We start from the raw sequence: 27,227 nt of genomic DNA on the forward strand, positions 1-27,227 counted from the left end.
CTGGCCTGCATGACACGAAGAACTTCATAAGTGTGGGTTTGTTAAAATGTTCTGGATTCTATATTGCACAAAGCAACTGGATAAACAGGAGCATTAGAAAATATTTTAGGATTAGAAGATTAAGAGTAATTGGCAAATGGAAAACTGGATAGTACAGGGGATTGGTAAGGGATCTACAGCCTTTCACCTCCTCGTTAGTGACTGAAATGTGGCCCAGGTAATCAGAAATGAAGACTGATTTACATCTGATGCTCCAACTTCGTTGCCTGGTCCAGTTGCAAGTAGGCAAAGGTCAGTTTTTGAGAAATCACCATGACCATGTACACCCTAATCAACAATCACACCAGAACCCAAGGATTTCATGGGTGCAGAGGCTGAATTTACACTATCAACCCTTGAGTGTTATGTGCATGTAGGACATTAGTTCCTACAGGTAGAATTTGCTTTCTAAAATAGATAAAGAGAGTAACTGGCAGATACTATGGATTCCTTGGTAGACTGCTGTTCTGTTAAATCAGAAAAATAGTCTAAGCCATTTGCCATAATAATGAATTCAGGATTGGCTTTGGAAACGAGAAAAGCAAGTAAAGTTGTGAGGGAGAGTATTCTGGGTCAGCAAAATCAAATAAAAACACCCTCTTAGATTTAAAAGCACCGAAAAAATCTTTATACTGTTCCATAAAAAAGAAACAAGGGGTGCATGCATCCTATAATAATTAAAAAATGAAACACAAACAAACAAAATAAAACCCCAACCAACCCTCTAAAACGCTAAATAGGTCATGACATTATCAAGAGTTAGAGACTTAAATAAAGGCAACATACATTCAAATATCTACCAGAAATGTTTTATAAATAAATTGCCTTTGTAAAGTGCTTTTCAACTTGATCTAAGCATATTAAAAACATGAAATCTCCAAACACTGCCCATCTTTCAGATGGGGAATCTGAGCCACAAAGTGATTAAGTGACTTAGCTAAGGTTGCAAAGCCAAGACTAGAATCCAGGAGTTCTGATGCCCGCTCCCTTGCTGTAATTATTAGACTAATGGGGAGTTAAAAATTCTAAAACACCAGAACATGAAAGAAGGGTGGCCCAGTTGTACAAAAGAATGTACAGTAAAAACAAGGCAAAAACCTTCCCCCAGCTACAGGAGATGTTCTATAGAACACCCAGTAAATGCTCTAATGAATTATCTTCATAATGATGTGTAAGAGCAAAATAAAGATACAGATGTTTTGCACATCTAATGACAAAATGGTTGAGGCTATATAAACACCTTAGTTACTTAAAAACTACCTAGGAATACATTTTATATTGGAAAACCCCAGAAGGCCTTTAATACATTTTGTATACTAAATGTACACAGAGGCTTGTAGCTGCTATGGAAGTTAGATCTTGAAGGATTGAGAGTACCCAAAAGAGTGAAGAATGCGCTTGAAACTGTTCTAAGTAGTAATCATCTGTAAGGAACACTGGAGAAACAAGATGGGCGAGGTAATATCTTTTATTGGGCCACCTTCTGTTGGTGAGATAGACAGACAAACTTTCATGCTTACACAGAGCTCTGAAACTTGTCTTGTTTACCAACCGCAGTTGGTCCAATAAAATATATTACTTCACACACCTTGTTTCTCCAGTGTTTCGTATACCCGGTTACAATCTAGAACAGTTTTAAGTGCATTCTCCACTCTTTCGTTTGGGTAGCCTCAATCCTTCAAGATCTAACATGACTTAAGTTGTCTCTCTAATATCCTGGGACCAACGCTGCTACAACACCATATGTAAGAAATACTGACATTTTACAAAATCAAACTTCCTCTTATCAGGTTCTTTTATATTTTCTGGCTGTTTTTAACAATAATGGAAAAGAAGCACAAATTTAATTCTACTGAAGAGATGAACTGAATCCTTATGGTGATTTTGGTCATAGCCTGTTAGCATGGCCAGTTATTTAAGACTGAACTCTACTGATAATTGTTGACGTTCATGAATGAATTAAACTATTAACTAAAAAGAGTTTGGATTTTTAGATGCTTTAGATGAGTGATCGTTACTAATGGGATTTATTTCAGTTTAATCCATAACAGGCTGAGATCCTCAAAGGTATTTAGGCTTGTAACTTCCATTGAAATCTGTGGCTGAGGTGGGAATAGGACCTGGACTCCTGAGTTCAAGTCCACTGCTCTAGTCACTAAACTATTTTTCCATCCTAAGGAGGGCCTGCTACAGGAGGAGAATGCTGAATGTGAGTCATCCCTCTGTGTATCTGCCTGGGAGCCATAGGTTTGAGGATGTTTTTTTAACCCCAGCCCTGCTCACTCTGCACTCCTGCTTGTGGGAAGAGTAAAGTTGGACTCCACAGCTCTATTAGAACTGCAGCTTTTTAGTGTTGCTTTGTCCTCTTTCTTGTGATTTTTCTGCTGGCAGGGAACGCATGGGTTAGAAAGTAAAACACAGAGGATGTGAGGGGAATGGGAATGGGAATGAACTGTTGGAGTAAGTACCTGAAGCTAGCCATCACCTTGGAAATTTCAGAGAAATGTGGATGGAGTATGTCTTCTTTCGCTCCCCCTCCCCCCTTCTCTCTCTCTCTCCCCTTTATTCCATTCTCCCTGGAAAAGGAAAGAGAGCAAGAGGAAAATATATGTATGTGTGTGTGTATATATACATATATATATATATATATATATATGTATATATATATACACACACACAGAGAGAGAATTTGCTGTCCTTACATAGAGATATGATATGTAACTGAGAAATCTGAAAGTCAAGCCAAGACTTGAGTAGAATACACGAATCCAAACACTTTGGCAAATGGGATAGGCTTCATCCAAATTTGGCTGGCTGAAAGCTGAGGCAGTTTTAGTTTATATCATTACTACTTTCCTTCAAGTGCTTCTGCTAGCCTTGCTACATGGAAGCTAGTTTCCTTGTTCCTTTACCTGATGACACTAGTGGAGGCTTTAAATAGGTTTTCTGCGCTTGAAAAATTACTTTTGGGTGTAATAACATTAAGATGACCTTATGTTACCTTTCACGTACACCCTCTGCTAATGGAATCCATTATTTTAAATTGTGGTAGGGTACTCAGTGAAATGCCGGTCCAACAATCCGTAATCAGTTACATTCCAGTGTTTTAAAGATTTTTTTCCCCTCTATTGCAACTAGTAAGCACAAGATATATTATAAATTCTTAATTCTCTTTTATCCTTGCGTTGCAGAGAAGGAGGTTAGCATGGGATACTGAACTTGCTATGTAGGGCATTCATCAGGATTAGGAAAAGTTACAAAAATATATTCATTTACAGCTACTCTGTTGGGTAAAATACTGATATGATTAATATGTTTTTCCAATGTACATTCCAATGTAATTAGCAGCAAGCATCAGTTGGGCTTATTCTCATTCCTGCTTCCTAACTGATGTCCAAAGAGCGCCTGCCCTGCAAAGATGGACTTGTTGTCTGTAGGCTCTCTAGATGGACTCATAAGAATAATGGATGTATTTACTCATAAAAGCCACTTAAGGTAAAGTATTTTGGCTGGTTGTTCAGTGCAAGAGCAAAATAAACAAACACTGAATGAAAAAACAGATCTCCTTGCAACTGAGTTAATCACACACGGAGTGGCTGTTATTTTCTGTTTTCCTTAATTCCTTCAATGCCCCTTTACATTAAAGGCAGAGATGTTTCACTGAACATCAGCAAAACTTTGAACATTTGAAATAACGTGATGGATGAAGACCTAATGAACCAAATCCTGTGGAGTAGCTGCAGTTCCCACGGACTTCAGTGGATCAGGCCCAGCATGTTTTGCCTCCATTTTTTGCTATCCTGTTTTTAGCAATAGGAACCAACGACCCTCTGCAGTAGTCAGTCCCCCAAAACTGCTCCCTCCCAAAGAACTCCTCAGAGCCAAACTCTTAGCCTGAAATTGGGACTCTTAAGCCCCATAGTAATGTTAAATCCTGGTTATACCATGGCCTTTCGATCTCGTGGTTATCTATTTAAATATCTTTGCCAGACACACACAGATTTCATTTCAGCTTATCAGAAAAAAGTTTTAACCAGCTCATTGGAATCATGTTTCTTTAAAACAAGAATCAGAGGCTGAAAAGCATCTTTATACCATGATTTAGCAACCTATTGACTCACTATATGTATTTAGTGCTGATGGCATACAAGGCATAGCATCTTATACGCCAAGCTAAATGGCTAAAAGGCATTTATATTATATGCATTTTAAAATGTTTACATGTCGTGCTCTTTGTATGTCTGAGTCTTTCCGTATGGTGTGATTCTGAATGAGCAGTGATCACATGCTTGCTCTGTGGCACAGCTGTTGAAGAGGGGAAGAAAAATATAATTACACCATTTGCCTAATGCATTACAACTGAATCCCAGAGAAAAGCAGTAATTCACTTAAGAGTTGGGGGAATGAAAATCTGACCCTGCATGGAGTGTGTCGAAACGTTATACGCCCTTGTTAAAGCCCTTCTCACACAGAAAAATCCAAGGCATGGCACTGCCGCATGGAAGCTTCCACGACATCTCTGCTTATTTGGAGTGAACTGGGTGAAGGGTGGGTGGGTGTAAAAGGTAATTGGTTGCTGAATATTGTGTAATTGTTATAATTCAGGAAAAGAAGTAAAGCTGTGGTGAGATTTTTGTCATGAGAGACTTTTTCCCCTTCCCTCCTCGGTTCCTTTTTTGGCCATCAAACCAGTTGTACAGGAGCAGCAAATCTCTCTATGATGTCACAAGGCAGGTGTGGTGCACTCATGGGAAGGGCAGGACTGCCTGCTATGAGAACAGAGATTTTAATAACATAAGCCTGGAAGCCTTGCTTCCTTCCTTCCTGCAATCCATGTGCTCATAGATCATGAGAACAGTTAAGTAGACCTCCTTTTTTTTTTTTTAAATTAGTGATGTCATGATTTTGGGTGTAGTAAGTTTCTTTCTTTGCCACATGCCATTTTTCTACAGTAATTTTTCCATCCTTATTTTACTGAGTTAGAGCTCTTAATAGGAAAAGAACAGAAGATTTCCTTGGAGAATGTCTGCACTGAGTAATCTTTGAGAAAATTGCCTTTCAGTTCAGACAGCAACCCCCATATTTCTAAAAAAGAGTCTCAGCGGATACTGGATGCTGTTGTAAGAATGCTCTTTATATGAAGGAGTGGATGTAATCAGGCACAGTCAACTGAATTCGGTTTTCAAATTTCATTTTTGTGCATTCAGATTCATAAAACTGTAGTACTCCTTGTGTTGTAATACTGACTTCCACTCCAAATTCTTTGTCATATTGGCAGATCAAGACTTGGGGCCTGATCCTGTATTCCACACTCAGCTAAAACGCTCGCAAAAGTCTCCTGTTGAGGGATATCTATATTAGCTTGATTTTAAAGAGGAAGATGGGGTAGTACTTTAGAGCTGACAAAGTGGGTATTCACCCACGAAAGCTTATGCTCCAATATGTCTTTTAGTCTATAAGGTGCCACAGGACTCTTTGCCGCTTTTACTTTAGAGCAGTGAAGGATGGATGGTACAGTGGTAATAACCTGGTACTTTAGAGAGCTGGGTTCATGTCCCAACTCTGCCACAGACTTCCTGTGTAATGTTGCGTGAATCACTTAGCCTCTTTGCGCCTCAATTCTCCATCTGTAGAATGGAGATAATAGTACTTCCCTTCCTAAAATGGATGTTGTGAGTTAAAGATTGTAATGTGCACAAATGCAACAATAATGGTGGCCATATAAGTACAGAAGATACATAGGAATTGAGCCAAGAGATATCCAGGTCCAGCTCTATGAAACTGGGCAAGTGTCTTTCACGTATGCGTGCCTCCATTTCCACAACTGAAAAATGGGCACAATATTTATTCAACTTTGTAAAGCACGTTGAGATCTTCAAATGTAAAGTGCTGCAGAAGTGAAGGGTTTTATTACTATTTTATGACATAGTTGTTACAAATGAGACATTGGTGATGTAGGTCTTATTAAAATTTATCCTTAAATTTTTGTATGATTCCTTTTTTTCCCATTTGGTTTTTGAATAATTCTTCAGTATAGCTAAAATTATCTCATTCTTTTTTCATAGGTTACTTTAGGTGGAACCTTTATCGGCATTGGACGGAAAACTCCAGATTGCCAAGGCAACACCAAGTACTTCCGCTGCAAATTCTGCAACTTCACCTACATGGGCAACTCATCAAATGAACTAGAGCAACACTTCTTACAGACTCACCCGAACAAAATGAAAGCCGTCCTTCCCTCCTCTGAATCTGGGAAACCTTCCGAGAAAAACTCCAATAAATCCAGTCCTACTCTTCGATCATGTGATTCTGGAGACTTGGGGAAGTGGCAGGACAAAATCACCGTAAAAGCAGGAGACAACACACCAGTTGGATACTCGGTGCCTATCAAACCCATAGATTCTTCTCGACAAAATGATACAGATGCCACCAGTTACTACTGGTGTAAATTTTGCAGTTTCAGCTGTGAATCATTCAGCTCTCTCAAACTATTAGAACATTACAGCAAACAGCATGGGGGAAATCAATCAGGAAGCCTTCATCCAGATCTAAATGATAAACTTTCTAGGGGATCTGTCATTAATCAGAATGACCTAGCCAAAAATGCAGATGGGGAGCTAGTAACAAAGACAGAAAAGGGCTCTAGTATGGCAAAAAAGAAAGACTTCTCTAGCAAAGGAGCAGAGGATAACGTTGTGACAAGCTACAACTGTCAGTTCTGTGACTTTAGGTACTCAAAGAGCCATGGCCCAGAAGTAATAGTGGTGGGCCCACTTCTCCGCCATTATCAGCAGCTACACAACATTCACAAATGTACCATTAAACACTGTCAGTTCTGTCCTCGGGGCCTCTGCAGCCCAGAAAAGCACCTTGGAGATATTACTTATCCGTTTGCTTGCAGAAAAAGTAATTGTTCCCACTGTGCTCTCTTGCTCTTGCACTTGTCTCCTGGGGTGACAGGAAGCTCTAGAGTCAAACACCAGTGCGATCAATGCTCATTCTCCACTCCTGATGTAGATATTCTCCTGCTTCATTACGAGAACGCACATGAAGCCCAGACATCTGATGTCAAACAAGAAGCAAATACCCTTCAAGGGATGGATGGGCCACTGACTCTCAAAGAGAACAAAGAACACTCATGTACCAAATGTGACTTTATTACCCAGGTGGAAGAAGAGATTTCTCGACACTACAGGTACAGTGAATTTTAAAATTACATATAGTAACACACAAAACAAACAAACCCTGAACACTTCTATGAAATGTCAGGGATCCTAGTATACTGAAGAAACTTGAAATTAGATCAAAAGGGGAATACATATAGGTGTATCTCTATATCTGTTTACATAGTGGCAAATCCAACTCACATTTACTTTGGTCAAACTCCAGGTAAGTCAATGGAGTTATTCTAGATTTAAACCAGTGCATCTAAGAGCAAAATTTGGACTTGTGTGAATGCTGTGGTTCCTGCATATTTGAGATTTGCTGTGCTGTTTTCCATCTGAAATACTTCTAGCTACCTTCTGCCAGAAAGCTGATACCTTCATTTATGAAGGGAATCCAAATGTTTTTCTTCCCAAGACTGACTATAGGTCTATTTCTCTCATGCTTTATAGTACAGTACTCTTATTAACTACCTTATTGTAGTATTTTCCATCCCCAATTCCAACAATTCAGTGATTAAGGACATTCTGCTGTTGTTTAGTATTCCTTTTAGGGCTGTTGATTAATCACAGTTAACTCACACAATTAACTCAAAAAAATTAATCGTGATTAACCACTTTGTTAATAGAATACCAATTGAAATTTATTAAATATTTTTGGATGTTTTTCTTCATTTTCAAATATATCGATTTCAGTTACAACACAAAATACAAAGTGTACAGTGCTCACTTTATATTATTTTTTATTACAAATACTTGCACTGTAAAAATGATAAACAAAAGAAATAGTATTTTTCAATTCATCTCAAACGAGTACTGTAGTGCAGTCTCTTTATCATGAAAGTGCAGCTTACAAATGTAGGGGTTTTTGTTACATATATGCGCTCAAACAAAACAATATAAAACTTTAGAGCCTACAAATCCACTCAGTCCTACTTTTTGTTCAGCCAATTGCTAAGAGATACAATTTTTTTTACATTTACTGGAGATAATGCTGCCTACTTCTTAATTACAATGTCACCTGAAAGTGAGAACAGGCGTTTGCATGGCACTGTTGTAGCTGGCATTGCAAGATATTTGTATGCCAGATGTGCTAAAGATTCATATGCCTGTTCATGCCTTGGACATCATTCCAGAGGACATGCTTCCATGCTGATGACTCTCGTTAAAAAATAATGCGCTAATTAAATTAATGACTGAACTCCTTGGGGGAGAATTTTATGCCTCCTGCTCTATTTTACTCGCATTCTGCCATATATTTCATGTTATAGCAGTCTAGGATGATGACCCAGCACATGCTCGTTTTAAGAACACTTTCACTGCAAATTTGACAAAATGCAAAGAAGATACCAATGTGAAATTTCTAAAGATAGCTACAGCACTTGACCCAAAATTTAAGAATCTGAAGTGTCTTCCAAAATCTGAGAGGGATGAGGTGTGGAGCATGCTTTCAGAAGTCTTAAAAGAGCAACACTCTAATGCAGAAACTACAGAACACAAACCACCAAAAAAAGAAAATCAGTCTTCTGCTGGTGGCATCTGACTCAGATGGTGAAACTGAACATGCATTGGTCCGCACTGCTTTGGATTGTTATCGAGCAGAACCCGTCGTCAGCATGGCTGCATGTCCCCTGGAATGGTGGTTGAAGCATGAAGGGACATATGAATCTTTAGCACATCTGGCACATAATATCTTGCAGTGCTGGCTGCAACAGTGTCATATGAACGCTTGTTCTCACTTTCAGGTGACATTGTAAACAAGAAGCGGGCAGCATTATCTCCTGCAAATGTAAACAAATGTTTGTCTGAGCGATTGGCTGAACAAGAAGTAGGACTGAGTAGACTTGTAGGCTGAGCAATTGGCTGAAGAAGGACTTGGGGGCTCTAAAGTTTTACATTGTTTTATTTTTGAATGCAGGTTTTTATTATATATAATTCTACATTTGTAAGTTCAACTTTCATGATAAAGAGATTGCACTACAATACTTGTAGTGGGTGAATTGAAAAATACTATTTTGTTTTTTACAGTGCAAATATTTGTAATCAAAAATAAATATAAAGTGAACACTGTACATTTCGTATTCTGTGTTGTAATTGAAATCAATATATTTGAAAATGTAGAAAACATCCAAAAATATTTAAATAAATTGTACTCTATTATTGTTTAACCGTGTGATTAATCGTGCAATTAATTTTTTAATTGCGATTACTTTTTTTTAATCGCTTGACAGCCCTAATTCCTTTCAAATTGGGAGCAGGCACTCTTTCATCTGTTGATGCCATCCCACAAGATACTTTTCCAGATGATTATTTTTATGTTGTTGGTCTAAAGTGTCACTTTATTTATTTTTAAGTGTTAGCATCGCTATATGAAGATAGAAAGAGCCAGTCTCCCGATTCATGTCCTTATGGCTGTCAATTCCCTGATAAACTTTTTGCGGTAGAGCCTCAGCTGTTGGAAATTGACTTCAGTGAAGCTATGCCAGTTTATATCATCTGAGAATTTGGCTCTCTGATTTTAAAAGAACAGTTTGTTATACATTTTGGAAAAACTGGGTTAAAGATTAAGTAAAGAATCTTAAATACATTAAACATTTATGACCAAAGAGTCAGTGACAACCACAGAAAATCCAGACTTCCATCACCATTAAAGGATTTTTGCATAGAAGCCATATATAGTGATGACAAAAGAAGATCCAGTCTCAGACCTCTCTTAAATATATGAGAGCCTGTGATGCATTTACTAGATTCCAAAACATTGAGAAAGTAACAAAGGCAGACTATAGTATAGTGCTTTAATAGAGCTTAACAGAGGGGCATCTAAACATTGCCCAACAGAGGGCCACATTGGCAATATGTTGGGTGCCCATAAAAAAATGGAGCAGATTGCTCGTCTTTAATTTGGGGCTGTAGCCTCCAGAGACTACAGGTCCCAACATGCAGTGCCCGATTTTTGATTTAAGTGGGCCACAGGGATGTTGTGGGGATTAACTGGTTAATGTTTGTAAACTGCTTTGAAGATGAAGAGTAGTATGTAAGTACTAGATATTATTATCCGGTCAGCTTTGGGCCATGTTGTATAACTCCATAGGCAGCGCTTTGCTGCTGGGGCATGGCATGATTTTTTTTTTAAGCTGTTAAAGATTTTATTTTTAGCTATTTCATGGGCTGACATGGCTTCTCTACTGGAAAAAAATTGTTTTGCTGCAGCTGGTAATTTAATTTTTTAAGAAGTACGTTCAATTAAAATGCCTATTCCTGAGAAAAAGGGAGGGAGAGAGGACAAAATTTTCAAAACTGAGTGCCTTAAATTAGGCACCTAAATCAGTGGCCTAATTTTAAAAAAATGCTCAACACCCAGCAGCTCCTACCAATGTTAGTGGGAACTGATATGTACTCTGTATTTTTGAAAATCAGGAGATTTTAAAGGTCTAAATATGGACGTGGGTACCTAAAATTAGGCTCCTTTGTTTGAAAAGCTTGGGAAGAATTCTCTAAACCTTTAGCACACCACACCCTCATGTACTTTGTAGATGTCATTTAACTAGAATCACAACTCCCTTCCCTCAACATCTCCCAATTTCTGAAACGTCTCACTTTAAAAATGTGTATTGTTCTCATTTTTCATGTCCCTTCTCCTATAAAATCACACATCTGTAGTTTAATTCTGGGGAAAAGAGTATAACAACTATTTAGAATCTATTAAAAAAAAAACTAAAATGACTTTTCCATAGATAGTAATTTTATTTAAATACCCATTATCTTTTGATCCCATAGGATAGAAGCATGGGGCTATTCCATTTGGAAAGGGAGGAATTTTTTACTATATAGTGGTATACAACTTCCATGTCTACCTTCAATGAGGAGTCCTTGTGGCACCTTAGAGACTAACACACTTATTTGGGCATAAACTTTCATGGGCTAAAACCCACTTCATCAGATGATAGTCTCTAAGGTGCCACAAGGACTCCTCGTTGTTTTTGCTGATATAGACTAACACGGCTACAACTCTGAGTCCTATACAGTTGGTCCTGGATGTACAGGTGAAAAGATACAAGAATAATTCCAAGAAAAAAAGATCAACTTCTGAAACATATTTGTATCTGTGAATTAGGTGGCACACATAAGGTATAGCTAGCCTGCAATTAGACACCCTCCCCCCCTTGTAGGGCACAGAGCCCAGGGTCCAGCCCAAGCCCACATGTCTACGGCTCAATGAAACAGCCCTGGAGCCCAAGCCCTGTAAGGCAAGCTAGCTGGCACAGGCCAGCTGCGGGTTTTTAATTGCGGTCTAGACATCCCCATAGAGCACATGGTGGTGTGATGTAAAGATTTTAATCAATGGGCTGATGTTCTTTGTGACTTCCTCATACATGAGCAAGACTTTAGACCTAGAAAGTATTTATGCCACACAGCCATGTATTCCATACATATATATAAAGAGAGAGAGAGATACAGATACAGATATATAAGAATGGCCCTACTGGGTCAGACCAAAGGTCCATCTAGCCCAGTATCCTGTCTTCCGACAGGGGCCAGTGCCAGGTGCCCCAGATGGAATGAACAGAACTGGTAATCATCAAGTGATCCACCCCATCTCCCATTCCTGCTCATCCTAGCTAATAGTCATTGATGGACCTATCCTCCATGAATTGATCTAGTTCTTTTTTGAACCCTGTTATGGTCTTGGCCTTCACAACATCCTCTGGCAGGGAGTTCCACAGGTTGACTGTACATTGTGTGAAGAAATACTTCCTTTTATTTGTTTTAAACCTGCTGCCTATTAATTTCATTTGGTGACCCCTAGTTCTTGTGTTATGAAAAGGAGTAAATAACACTTCCTTATCTACTTTCTCCACATCAGTCATGATTTTATAGACTTCAATCATATCTCCCCTTAGCCATCTCTTTTCCAAGCTGAAAAGTCCCAGTCTTATTAATCTCTCCTCATACGAAAATATAATTATTATTATATAATAAAATAATGTGATAGTTACTCTCAGTTCCACCACTGTGAGGGAAAAATACAGCAAAACTCGCTGCTGGCAATTTATATACTAAGAAGCTGAATGTATCCCAACTATAAATATATAATTATGCATGGTATGGGCAGAAATGGGGTTTTTCAATTCCCATATTTAATTTTACCACTGGCAAATACTGAATGCTGTGGATCTGCTTGGAACCTGCCTGAATGGTTGAGTCCATGAACTCCCTTGTGTGTGCATCTTCAATGACTTTCAAGAATCACAGGTATACACTGTGCATCCTGTTTTTTTTTCTACATCTTTCTGGCTGTACATCTGGAATATCGTTTTTGTCTGTTTGCTTAAATATTATTTTTGTGTCATTGTCCTCCAGTATTATCCATCTGCAGTGCAGACCTTGGCAGCCCTTCATTACTAACAACATTAGAATTTGAAAGAATAATTAGCTTTTCATGTTGTCTCCCTACAGAAATATATACTTAAGTTTAACACCACTCAGTTTTTCCTTCACATGTAATTTGTAGGCTGTTTAGTTGAATTCAAAGTTAATGAATCACATTGTACGTCAGTGTAGTTGTGTTTAAACCTGCCTAAAATGTGCTTACTTAAACAGATCTCCAAATGGCTAATTGTCCTACATTTTCTATTGTTTGCTGTGTTCGTGCCGTGTTGGTCCCAGGATATTAGAGGGGAAAAGATGGGTGAGGTAATCTTTTATTGGACCAACTTCTGTTGGTGAAAGAGCTGTGTAGTTTGAAAACCTGTCTCTTTAATTAACAGAAGTTGGTCAAATAAAAGATATTACCTCACCGACCTTGTCTCGCTACACTTTCTACTAATTTAACTATTACTCACACCCCATTGTACCCCTGAAGAATCAGGAGATATTCTTTACATTTCATTGAGAGCTTCAGTTATGCAGTGTACTCCAAAGGTGTGTGTTACTGTAATGGATTAAACAATTTCTGCATGGATAATATGTACTCAGATATGAGGATTTTGGGATCTTTGGATGAAAAGTTGTTTACTGTAGAAATTAGAGTAGGTAAGGAAGTTATATTTTTTCCCACCAAATTTTTTTTTTCGTAATTTTTGCATGTTTTTTGTTGAAAGATCAAATATCTGAAACCAAAATTATTTTGATTTTTGGCAACTTAATAACCTTCAGAGTTCAGTTGCCAAAAGGTGGGGGGGAAAACCATTTTTCTGTTTTGACCATAGAAGGAAGAGTGGTACTTGCTTTTTCACCAACACCATTTTCTTCTACTCCTCACTTTTCTTTGGAAGTCTCTCATCCTAATACTGATCAACCCTGACGCTGTGTGCTGTATCTTATCTCATAAGATTACAGCCTCAGATGGTACAACCACCATCTAGTTGGTAATGATCACTTTTGAAACACTAAGTCAATTTATTATATAGCATGCTATGCAAACTGCTTTTCTTTTAAACTTTCTTGATTAGCTTTTTGGGGCTCACTTCACAAACTTCTATGGAATTTGTCCCATTATGAACAAATAGTAGATTTCAGTTCTGATTTAAAAACGAACAAAAAAGTCAGCCCTTCAAGTTGTTTCCTGGACTGGTGCCAGGCTAGGAAGAAAAATCAGATGTGCTCATGTAGCTTTTTTGTGTTGGGCCAAATTTGTACTCTGATCCGTAATGATTAAATTATTCACATGTATGCAGTTTTCAACAGTTGCTCAATTTTCTGTTGGTGGGTATAGAAAATTTAGTTTAAGATCTGTGGCCAAATCCTGGTTTGTCCAGTGTATCTACTAATATTGTACAAGTCTGAGGTATTGAGCTATCCAGTTGGGATCAGAAGTGTTTTTTTTATGTAGATTAGAAAAGGGTATGTTCTAAAAGAGCCTGTCTTTTTATTCTACCTTTTATTCTATCTTTTTATTGTCCAAAAAGGCCCTAATTTTTCCCAGTCCCACTGGGTGGTATTTGTATAAAAAGATACACAGGCAAATTAAGAAATCCTCATGTAATTTTCTGTGGATGGAAAAAACTCACCCTTTCTAAAGAATTAAAAATGTACAAGCTTTCAGAGTAATAAAAGTGCATTTAAAACAGGCCCGTGCCTTAGTTATAATATATAGTTAAAATCCCTTGTTGGCTGCTGCAATACTGTACATTTATTTGTTTCACTCGTATCATAATGGTGGTATATACAATCTGGATCAAAAATATTTAGCATGCACCTAATAAAGCCAAGTTAGACAGAAAAAGATCAGCTGCCTGAAGGTGTGATATCTGTAGAAAGGAGCCAAGTTAGAAAAAGGGGTTAGCCATTCAAATGGCCAAGTTAAACAAAAGACACTTAGTGCTAAATTGCCTCCCAAAGGATTGATAAACTTTCAGGCAGGAGTAAATTGGGGTTGGGCCATTAATCCCAAATGGTATCTTATTTAACTTGGCTTTTTAGATAACTAACCCGTGTCGAACTTGGCCTTCTCTGAAGATATTCCACCTTTATATGACTAGTCTTCCCCCCCAAAAATTGGCTTTTTTTGTATCTGTTAAATGGTTTTGATCAGATAGCACTCTCTTTTGGGTTCAGAAACAGAATTAAGCTTGGTTCAGAAAAGAATTAAGTTAGTATCACACAGAGATGGGCTGATTTCAATAAAAAGCTAGTTTAGAATGAGACAATACAGCCAGACCAGGATTTTAACCCACTGTTTTCTGGCCCACAACAAGACTCCATTGGCACTAGGCTATATACAGAATAATTTACTGAATTTTTTGGAGGCTGAAGGAGCCCGTCTAGTTATCTAAACTGAATATAATAATACTGAAAATGAAACAGAGAAAATGATATTACACAAGCACTACAGCTCTTGATACTTGAATACATACGCATATCTGCATGCATGCATGCATGCAAGATTTCATGAAAATCAGATACTTTAAATAGCATATGGTTTATTTTGTCAAAGAAAGATTAATTTTTAAGTTTAGCAATTTATTTCTCCTACACTATCAGACCTAAAAAGGGACATTTTGTGTACTATTCCTGCTATACAGATGAACTAAAAGCCAAATGCTGCTCTTATTCAAGTTAATGGGAGTTTTGCCATTAACTTCATTGGGACCAGGATTTAGCCTTGAAAGAATTAATTTTCAACAATTGACGTTGTCATGGCAGTAACAGATTTCCTATATAAGCTTTGTCCAGTGTGTGTAGTCAAGGGCTCATTTTTTCTAACTTGGCTAGAGTCACTACAGTGACTCTAAGTGCATAGGGTGTGTATATATAAGTGTATCTGTAAGGAGAAGGAATTACAGATTTATATACATTTTGATGAAGAGCAGGGACTGTCTTTTACTCTTCATTGATATAGTGCCTAGCTCAATGGGACACCAATACTCGCTGAGGACTCTGGCCACTATTGTAGTATAAATAATAATAATTAATACCTAATAAATGTTTCGTAGTTAGGTCATAGAAAGTATTCTGTTTCTATGGGATATACAGTAAACTGGTAACATGTTGTTCCAATGTAGTAATGTATGGTTTACATGATTTACTAATATAGTACTTTGCATAGACTTATAATGAAAACAGGGATGCACATTATTATTCCAACATATTCCACACCTTTTAGCAGACTTTAATGGAATTCACATATGTTCTCTGCTTCCCTATTTGAAAGCCTCTCAAAAGTGCCTCTGCAATTGACAATAGAATTCAATATATAAAGACACAATCAGCTGTTTTGTGTGTCCTTAAGAGCAGTCTCATTTCAAAACAGTTTTTAGAATTTCTATAGAGAACAAATAAGAATTGTTTCTTGTTTCAAGAACTCTTATCCTTTGAAGTATCTTTAGCTGTAAGTTAACTAGAGCTCTCCTCCAAAGTCCTCTACATTGACTAAATGGGTGTAAAATTGATGACAGGCAAAGGAATTTTTTTAAGCTATTAAACAGGAACTTTTTAATACAGCACTACATTATACAAAGTGGCTTTTAATTAGGTGTCAGAAAGAAGTATGTCCCCTTGTGTTTCATTTTGTGTGCGAAAATGTCACAATGGAATAAATAGGAGGTGAAAAGTGTATTGATTCAAATCAAAAGGAAAAATCATACAAAATCTGCAGCGAAATTATGTAGAGTTCAGAAAGACAGGACTGAGTCTGAATGAATGGTTAGAAGATCATTGATAAGCAGTTGTTCTGGTGTTTAGCAGCTGGATTTAGTTTTGTGTTACCCCACATACAAGAAAAATAAACCCACATTCTTTATTTAGAGTTACATGTGCCAGATAATTTCACTTCAGGTTCTGGATTTGGAAGTATTCCGTTTCTTACTTCCTCATATATTTTTTGAGAAAAATGCAGGTACAAGAAAGGGGATGGTGAGTGGACTCTGATATTAAAATAATCTTCATTTTCTTTCAGGAGAGTACATAACTGCTACAAATGTCGTCAGTGCAGCTTTACAGCTGTTGACACTCAGTCACTACTAGAGCACTTCAACACTGTGCATTGTCAGGAGATGGACATCAGTACAGCCAATGGGGAAGACAGTCATGGCATGTCTGCTATCAAGGAAGAGCCCAAAATTGACCTAAAGGTCTACAGTCTGATCAATCCAGACCCCAAAATGGGGGAGCCCATTTCTGACAGCATAGTGAAGAGGGAAAAGCTAGAAGATAAGGAAGTGCTCAAGGAGAAAGGTTGGACTGACAGCTCCAATGATGATCTTCGCAGTGTGACCTGGAGAGGAACAGACATTTTGAGGGGAAGCCCATCATATACACAAACAAGCTTAGGCCTCCTAACCCCAGTGTCTGTTGGCCAAGAACAGCCAAAGCCTTTAAGGGATAGTCCAAACGTAGAAGCTGCCCACCTTGCACGGCCTATTTATGGCTTGGCTGTTGAGACCAAGGGATTCCTGCAGGGGGTGCCAGCAGGAGGCGGAGAGAAATCTGGACCACTCACTCATCAATATCCTGGGTCAGGCGATAACAAATCAAAGGACGAATCCCAGTCCCTGTTACGGGTAGGAAGCTTTCCTTTGTTACAATGAGTGCATGCATATCATGTTTACTTTCAACTACTCATTTCTCTAGGTTTGGAATGGTGGTTTATTTTCAAGGGCACTTTATTAAAATCAGTCTAAAGGATTCAAACTTTTAGAGCTAAATTGGCAGGTAATAGTTCCCAAGCATTTGTATAAAACATGTACCAGATGCAATAGGAAGCAATCGTTTGTTTGTCTTTGCTATTAGCTCTGACTGAATTTTGGTTAATCATTCCTGCTGATTATGCAAGAATCTGATACATTTGGCGAAGAAAGGTTCAGAATCCCAGAAGGCTGCACATCTGTTATATTAACACGTCTAATCACCTCTTAAATTTTGAGATGGGGTGACAGCGCATACTGAAGTGAGATATCATAGTATTAAACAGCTAAAATGTGAAATCTGAGTCAAATATTAATAAAGAAATGTAATTGGGGAGGGGGAATTAAAACATGTAAAGTACATGTTAACTTAGACATTTGTCTGGTTGGCTTGTCGAAGAAGAAGAAAAAAAGGAACTGAGGAAATGTCAAAAGAGACAGAAATTCTGTATCTTACTGTACATTCTCATCTTATCGTCAAAACAAAACTGCACTAGTTCTCTCTTGGAACATGTCGCACCTGTGCATACAAAAGGCTTCCCTTCACTCTTTTACTGTATGTACTTTTCCCTGTGAAGGAAGTTTGAGTTTCAGATAACTCACTAATGCTGAGGGGGGAGGTTAGTGGCCTGGGGAAATAACTGTCCTTCTCTCTGAGTCAGCACTGGGTTTTCACTAAGTGTCATATCTCATCTGAACTCCTAGAAAGTTGCTGCAGTTGCTTTCAGTTTGCATAAAAGGTGATTTTGAAACTCAGCTGGTCTTGAGAATGGAAATAATGATTAGCTGCTTTTCTTTATTCTCTCTTTAAGGACATAGAATCATAAATCCAGTACAATATGAATGTCAGAAGAGTAAAGAGAAGGCAAATGTATTTTGCAGTAGTTTTCTATAATATATATATAAAATCTTTTGAGCTGTTTAAGTCAGTAGAGTCTAAAACTTGAGAATTGTGCTAATTCTCAAAATCATTTATTTATAATTTAAGAGCTTCATGCATCTGAATGGAACCAAAGCATTATGTTTTGTATAAAGCCGTGAAATGTCACTGGCATTATCTCTCAGCTTAATCATTTGAATAGTGCATGGAAGGCTTTCTATGCGCAGATCTGGGTTTGGGACAATTGTGTGTGGGAGCTTCATATATAGTACATGAGTTTCTTTTCTCCTCTGTTTATCAGTATTTTTAAAAAAAATCGTGATTAGAGGTGAAATTTACCCTGACAGAAGGAACCACTTATATCCCACTTAAGCTCTGTTTAGTGGGACTTAGCCATGCATATACCTTTTGTTGGCTATCTCCACAGGAGCCACTTTTACCCTGGGAGGCTAGCCAGTTGAGACTAAATTTTATTTGTTTTGCACAGGCTAAACCTCATTGTCTATTTAAAAAAAACAACATGCAAAGGAATCTGATAACGTGCTGCATTAGCGCTGTGAAGACCACTGATACTCCTCTGGCTGCGCCTGAAAACTTAATATAATACCACTTTAGTTTTTTTATTTACCTTATTTTTTACCCCTGGAGAAGGCAGAGGAGGAAAGATTATGCTGGCCAATTTTTATGGTTGGCTCAACAAGAAATTCAAATATAAATATATATTTAAAGGTTCTTCATGGAAAGGTGCTAATATGTTTAGGATTTCAATGGATTTCTTTTCAGAGGTGCTGAATTCCTGCCATTCCCATTGACTTCTGAAATCATTGTCCTCTGAACACGCAGTCTGCTTATTTAGGTGCATAAATATGGATTCAGTTGTTAGGTTTAGGTACCCGCTTTTTAAGATTTTAGCCTACATCCCAATTTCTGCTTTACATAGTTTGTAAAATGATTGTGGTAAAAGATTAGGCTTAGTCTGCACTGATTAGGGAAACTATGTTGGCACCTTTCAGGGAAGAATTACCTTTAAAAACAGTTCTGGCCAATGATAGTTGAACTCCACTGGACGCAGAACCTAATTGAACATGTCTTTCCCTCAACCGCCATTTCTTTTTATTTTCACGTTTCCATTTTTCTTCTGTGAAGATTGGAGAGGGGGCTTATGTCAACTAGTCATCTTTTTACTCGGACACTATGTCAGTGGACTCCTGGAACAAAAAGACAGTTCATACACATCATAAGACATACCTATGTTTCATAACTATTGAGGGAAGAAGGAAATAGTGAGACTTTAGCCTTCATTTTGGGAGTTCTGGGGGCGAATGTAACGTGAGGGTTTAGTGCTAATTCAGATTCAGAGTTGAATCGGGTCAGTGCGAAAAGAACCCCCAAAATTCCTGATTCAGTTCCCTGTATGCGGAATTGTACAGTGAAACCCTGGCTCTGTTAAAGTCAAAAACAAAACTTTGACTTCTGCGGGGCTAGAATTTCACCCAAAGGCATCTTTGCTGCTAACATTCTGAAGGATTAGAACATCAATTGATCCAAGCAGAAGAGTTCTTTAAATTAATTCTGCTGCTTACTCTTCATTTCCAAAAAGCTAAAGTTTTTCTAGTCAACACTGATTGTATCCAGTGAATTAAAAAAAAAAGAATGCTCTTTATTGTTTGAACATAACTTACCTGATTGTCCTCTTAAGAAAAAGAAAATGTAAGTCTGTAATGTGAAGCGATGATTTAGGTACTAAAAGCTGGCATGCCCCAACCAGTGCTTCCAGCTGGTACAAGTCTCTAAAGTTATATCAGTAGTTGAATTCAAAGTTGTGTGTGCTAGGGCCACTTGTTGACAAAAATGCAAAATTTACACTACACTTGTACACTTGTATTATTCTGTTTAGATGACAGAGACTGTCATTTCATGTTTTTGAAAAACGGACATGAACGAAACTGTTTTAATCTGGGGAGAACCGATTGGAAGCACTGAATATGTAATGTGATCAAAGGAGAGAAATGGCATGTGTCTGATTTTATGTTCCCCCCAGTGGTTCCCAATTACTAAGAAAGCTTTGAAATGATTTTAACAGTTATAATGATAGTTTTCACTTTTCATCTTTGGAGTTCACTTTTGAGACTGGGTTGGCAGTGTTGTTCACACGTTTTACAGATGAGGTAACTGAGTCACTGAGAAGCTTAGAGACCTGCCCAGGGTCACATGGTAAACCAGTGGCAGAACCAGTATCAGAATTTTGTCCTTGTGACTCCCATTGCTCACTCCCTCTCTGTTCTGTTTTGAGTTGTGGTGCATGAAGTTTAAGTGGTCAAGGAATTTGGCTTATTTAATTGTTTTAAAAGTGTGTATAAATGCATATGGAATATACATAGCAATGATTATTTCTGGGAAGAAATTTACATAATGCGAGTTTGTGTTGCGAGCTATGTATTGTATGGTGGTCAGTGTACTCTTTGGAAACACAGTTTCATAATTTTTTAAGTACAGCTGATGAGGGAATGCTTATAGATAACACTGTACATAAACAGAATTTGTTGTAGAATCAGCTAATGCAAGGGCTATAGTATTTATCCAACAGCAGTAAAACAAATAGAGGATAATAGCACAAGCAAGTTTTCTAGGTGTTTGTTTTACAGTGTATCTCTGACAGTTGACATGTGGTTATAATGTCAAAAATAATAAAAATCGATTGAAAAAAGGTGGAAAATTTTATATACTATAATTTGTCAACAAAATTATCTCATAAGTACAATACATTTGTAAGGTTTCATGTTTTATAACATGCCTATATGCTGCTTTATTGCTCTCATTCTACCTGTGATGGCCACCTGCCCCCCACAATGTGTCATTCAGTAGATTCTTCAGGGGAGAAGGTTGGGTAGGATTTCATTTATTTTCAGTGGTTGAAACACCAAATTGATTGCATCCTTTCAGGAGACTGAGATATTGTAACAATGATGGTTTGTACAATGCACGTGCTAATACGTGTAGATAGTGGGCACACCTCCTGCCCCCCAGACAATTAGAGAGAGTTTTCAGACTGTTCATGTGTGAGTGAATCTTTCTCAGAGATTTGTTACACTTCTCGGAATAGCTTTAATTTTTATTTTTTTTATTAAAATGTTTCCAGTAACTGTATTTACAGGCTATCTGTATGTTTTGTAAATGGGAATGCAAATAAATAAATAAAAAATTCCTCAGCATGGAACACTGTATATGTTAACCCTCTCTTCCTTAGAGTAACTGAATTTATAGTTTAAAGATTTGTTGATACTGGAGAAGTCTATTGAGATGCAAAAATGTTCCTTTTGTAGGGGAGGGAACATTGGCAGCCAGCAGAAGATCAACCAAGCAGCATTGTTTAGTGCGTTGATAACTCTGATTTTGGACAGTAGGAACTCTTTCCTAAACTGATTTTAAATGAAGTGTCCTCTTCTGTTATGTTTTGATGCTGTAGTACCAAGTTTTCCACAGTGTAGACACACAGAGGTGCAGCGTGATCCTGGGAATTTACACACAGACCTATTTCGCATATAATGGTATCTGTGCACAAGGGGATGTGCGGATGTTACTGCAACACTTTCACATGCATGCATAAGATCACTGACCGCAATGTGTTCTAATGTCGTCCATTTCTGAAAGTGTCGCACATATTATGGCCCATTTGCAGTAATTTCATATAAAACATATGTAATATGAGAGAGAGTCAGAGGAGCAAATTGTAATAAATGGAGATCTTGGACAGCAATATTTAAGTCTTGACTAAAATTATGTTAAAATTTGCTGTAGATGTTTTCTTTTGAGGCCTAATCCTGTGAGGGGCTGAACACACTCAACTTTTCCATGGAACTGAGGGCACTTAGCAACACATGCTACAAGAAAGCATTGCATTTCTAGGTTGATTCAATTTACCTCAAGAATAGTTGGTTATTGTTCAGCCTGTGATATTTACATTCCAAATGTTCCATATACTGGTCTGTATATAACTATCTAGAGATGGTTAATTTTTTAAATTTTGAATTTCTGCTGGGCCAATCATGATTCCACCCCTTCCCCTTTTTCTTAACAGGGTGAAGAGCAGGTTGATTTGTTTTCAAAGTTTGAAAGAAAAAAAGATACAATTTTCACTTAGTTCTGACCTTTAAAGTAACAATGTAGTAAATAGCATACATAATTTTCCCTATAGTGTGGATCACTGGATAGTTTATACTGTATTTCGAATTATTGATCCCCGTTTAACTGTTAAGGAGACTTTCAAAGGGTTATGTGCCCAACAGCCTCTGAAACCCAATGGAAATTCCTCACTCCCCTGTGTGCTTTCGAAAATATTTTCCCTGTGTATAAACGTCAGATTGTTGGCTCTAGAAGGACAGCATATCTCAGAAGTGAATCCTGCTTGCACTGAAGTCAGTAGAAGATTTGCTGCTGACTTTAACAGGAGGAGCAAACCGTGCATGTGAGAATACACAAAATGTGTTCTTAAAAGTCTTGGTAGTATTAACAGATGTACATAATCACTGGGGACTGCAATGCAATGAATAACTTTTTTTTAAGCAGGAGTATTCTTATGCTGATTTGTAGAATGAAATTTGGGAGGAGTATAATTGTTCCATTTTTTGCTTTAGTTGGTAGATTTCTTGGACACTGTATCCTTGTCCCCAACTCCTTTAAAAAGTAGCCCTCTAAAGAAGAAACAACTGAAATAGTTTCTCTTTAGCTGTGTCTCATTTTTTCCCCATTTCCTCTGACTCCGTTAGGGATCTTTCAGGAAGTATTTATAGTCAAGGCCATTCATTGCCATATGAGTCCTCTAATTAACTCAGGGAAACTCAGCAGGCACTATGTCTTACTAATGCACATTGCTATGTTGGGTCAAAGAACTGCTAAGCTCTTCCAGTTTTGTTAAAAGCACCTGTTTCTACAGTTCAGAGTTTGAGGTAGTGGGGAGTTAATTTTTAAGTATAAATAGAACCTGGTAAATTTAAATGATCATCTGACAAGCGAAGTGTCAGAGTAAAGATAAGGACTTGATTAGAAACAGTTTTGAAACCTTGATTTCCTGCACAAAACCGGAGAATGGTAAAATTCCCTTGTTGCTGAATGGGCTACAAGTGAAGTTAAACTAACTTTATAAAGCTTTGAAATAGCTTAGAAACAAACATGTGTTTGGCTCCTTTTAGTAACTACTGGAACAAACCCACAAGAAAATTGAATGTTTTGCGTTACTCATCATGACACAGTGATCAAATAGGACTAGAATATAACTTGAAAAAAATGTTAACCTGCCCAGTTAAATAGATGTTTCTGGTTCATGAGAATTGAATTTAAGCATAGTTGAGTGGGGATGGGTTGTCACATGGAAAGAGGGCCCCACCTTTTGGATATATACCCACCCATAGTTGCGTACATTTTTGTCACTGGGGGCAGGGAATGAGTAGAACTGTATTAGACAGTAAAATCATTATTTAGGTGTGGCACTGTAATAATACAGTGGGTGGATATTTGCATCAAAAACGCTGAGGAAAAGGTGAATCAGTCTGCAGAACAAAGATCAAGAAGCATTAAGTTACAAGCCCCCTGGCTTTTTAGTAAGCAACAGTGTATACAGAAGTTGCTAGGATCAATAGCAAAATGATTCTCGCAAAGAAAACCAGATTCTCGATTTAAGATGAGCTGCATCATTTGGCTTGTTGAGTCAATAACGAAGACAAAAGCTATCCTACATTCTATAATGAAACAAATGGCTGATATGGATTGAAATTCAGAATTACATATAGTTAATTGAACCTTTATATTCCCATCATTAGTTCAGATATCAGAACTGCTCTCTTATTCTCAGTGGTTTGATAGTTAGCTCATCAACATAATTTCTTCAGTAAGAAGAAGCAAAATATTATGCATACTGGTTTCTAAAGTAATATTGGTTGACTCATGGTCTCATTATTTGAACTTGTGAGAAAGAATTGTCATTAATATCATGGATTTTGAAGTGAATGTGATTTTATGGTAATTATGTAATTTTATAAAATATGTGCATAGATATTAGGAAAGAAATGTGATGAATAATAACTTTGCTTACATGTCTCTGATTACTTAGTGCTATGTTTTCTGATCAGATCAACATCTTTTGTAACATGTATTGCTATTGTTACGTTCATCTGATTCCCGGGGAGCAGGTCATCGGCTGGTATAACTCTTATAGCTCCATTAACTTCAGTAGAACATTGACAGTTTTCACCAGCTGGAGATCTGCCTCTGTTCTCTTTTTAACTGTCTTTTTTATTTATTTATTGACAAAGGGCCCAACCCTGCAAACCTTACTTCTAAGAGTAGTACCATTGATTTCAGTAGGACTAATCATATGAGTTAAGATTATTCACAATAAGTAGGGTTTCAGGAACAGACCTAACATCAAAGCAACATCTTTTATCCAGGCTTCAAATGGATTACTAAATTTTTACTTTTAACTTGTGCTACTCTCTTATAGTATTAGTTATAACTATAGCCTAATTATTGTTTTAAATAAAACACTGTGATAGTACCAAATAAATACAGCTGTGAGCACCGCACACATAAACAAAACTGAGTGTAATGTAAACTATATAATTCCTAGATTTTTCAATGGCAAGGGCTCTTTAAATTTGAAAGTAAGACGTTTGCACTATTCAGACTAATTTTATCAACTATTAAACTTATTAAAAGTTTTGAGAAGTAAAATAAGCACATTGTAATAATTTATTTTTAGGTTCATCAGTGTTTAGCATTAGATTATACATTTCCAGTGGAATGAAAGTTTGTATTTTACATTCAAACTAAGGACCAAATTCTGCCAAATTGAATTCAACAGGAGCAGCACACCATGTCCGAGGGCAGAATTTATCACTAATTTGTAGATTTTTTCAATGGAAAATTAAATTTCATAGATGAATGCAGGCAAGGATTGTCCCTCATTTTGTTTTTGCCTGAAGTGGAATGGTGTTGAACGGTGAAAAGTGGCATGAAGATACATTTAACATATGGAAGTGCAGTTGTTCTTTGTGTTAAATTTCAGATATCCTTTGTACATTAACTTTTGGTAATTAAAAGAAAGACTAAATATAAATTTTAGAGGAGGGATATTGTGATAGGCTGCAAACAAGTGCTTAATCTATTGGACTAGGAATGCATAGCCATAATTTTAATTAATTTGAAGGAATCCAGACGCTGTACATATCTAAATGAGTTTCAAAGTAGTAAAGATTTAAAAACAGATTTGTAAATAAATAGTGAACACTCATGTTCTGTTGATATCTCAGAGCTATTTTATCCAGAGATTAATGTTTCCGGTTAAAAAATGCCCACTATGGGAAATAGTTTTGGTCTGTGCACAGATATGTGCAGAAACAGAAGAAATGTAAGTATATCTATATAAAATATATAGATATAAATATACACACAGCAGGTGCTGAGAAACTTCCTTTGTTACCTAAGCACTGATCAGAATAGATATATGCATGTAGCTACTTTTAATGTGGTCTAATGATCCTTATTTTAAGATCTCTATTGTAGCACAGTTGATATAGCGGAGAGCTTCACATCTGATATATTTCATTTATGTCTTGTACTGAATTCTCTTTCTAAAATACATGCTTATAACGATTGAATAGTTCTTTTGATGTTTTGCTACTTGTTCCTTTGAGAAGTGTTCTGAGTATTTTAAACGTCTCATGGATTGCCAGCATATGTTTCAATGTCCTACCTCTATAATTTTAAAAAAGTGATATGTGTATGTGTACGTAGTATATTATATTCGAGATATGACATTTATTTAAAGTTGAATTAAAATCCCAGAGCAAGATTGTGCCTGGCTACTGGATGAATGTGCAGTACTGTAGAGGGAACAAAGAGCCTTCTTTTTGCGTCCTGCACAGCAGCTGGTTTCCAAAGGGAGGCGGTGTGATGGGGACCATGGTCACACAAGTCCACTGCAGGAGATGCTAGAGCTAGCAGTGTGGCCTGGTGACTAAGCTTCCCTGTAGCTCTTGCTGAAGTTGTTCATCTCCGCATTGCCCCAGTGCAAACAAACCTATACAGTATGGCGAATATTTTTAAATGAATGATACTGCTTTGGTGGAGAGCAATGCTGCCCAAAGGGAAGTAGCAGGACACATTCTGTCTAGGGGATAGTGCTCTCTGTCATGCAGAGGATGCAGACCCATTGTGGAATGTAGCAGTTGCACCCTGTGTGATTGCCCAGTTCATGCTAGTGCCCTTTTCTCATGGAGAGGAAGGATAGGCAAGTAATCAGAATATTAGCTTGGGACTTGGGAGACCTGGGGTTCAATTTTTTGTTCTGATGCAGACTCCCTGTGAGATCTTGGCCAAGTCCTTTAGTCTCTCTGTAACTCAGTTTCCTATCTATAAAATGAGAATAATAGCACTTCCCTACCTCATGTGGGTGTTGTGAATGTAAATAGACTAATGATTGTGCGGTGCACAGATACTACCGTAAAAGGGGACAAAAAAGACCACCCTTCCTGCACAGAGACGCCCCCCTCGCCCCCGAAAGAAATTACATGGAATGTGAAAGCTAATATTTTGATTGGATATGTCAGACTTCTTTTTTCCCTGCAGAAAATTTCAGTGAAAAATTGAAAACTGAAATATGTTTTCCCCAAACTGAAATATTGTGATTAGGGAATGCCACTGCTGTGCCTCATAGGAAATAGTAGTTCAAATGCCTCATGCTCCCATTCTCCTATAGGCTGGGCTCCTTGGTTTGACTACATCTCCCATGATGCATACAGTGTTCCCCGCAGTTGTTAATGTGAGGCAGTGCATCATGGGAGTTCCGTGGTTACGATGCATCATGGGAGTTCTATGGTCCAGATGCATCATGGGAGATACAGCGCAACTGGGGAGCCCAGTACGTAGAGTATAATGGAGAGGTGAGACAACTGAATTACAGCTCCCATGAGGCACTGTGGCAACATATCCCAAAAAACAATCTCTGTTTTTAAGCAAAACCCAACA

The 27,227-nt window shown here is 37.5% G+C and overlaps 1 protein-coding gene across 4 annotated transcripts in view; it reads left to right on the plus strand.

Annotated features, from left to right (window-relative positions):
* TRPS1 (transcriptional repressor GATA binding 1) overlaps positions 1-27,227 on the plus strand; it is a 249,484-nt gene that overhangs the window by 56,300 nt on the left and 165,957 nt on the right. For all 4 annotated transcript variants that reach the window (XM_074943924.1, XM_074943927.1, XM_074943926.1 and 1 more), the window contains 2 exons: positions 6,105-7,234; positions 16,600-17,203. In XM_074943924.1, coding sequence (XP_074800025.1) covers positions 6,105-7,234; positions 16,600-17,203 — 1,734 coding nt within the window. The remainder of the gene's footprint in view (positions 1-6,104; positions 7,235-16,599; positions 17,204-27,227) is intronic.

Source organism: Natator depressus, chromosome 2, assembly GCF_965152275.1.
Source record: "Natator depressus isolate rNatDep1 chromosome 2, rNatDep2.hap1, whole genome shotgun sequence".
Classification (NCBI taxonomy): Eukaryota; Metazoa; Chordata; order Testudines; family Cheloniidae; genus Natator; species Natator depressus.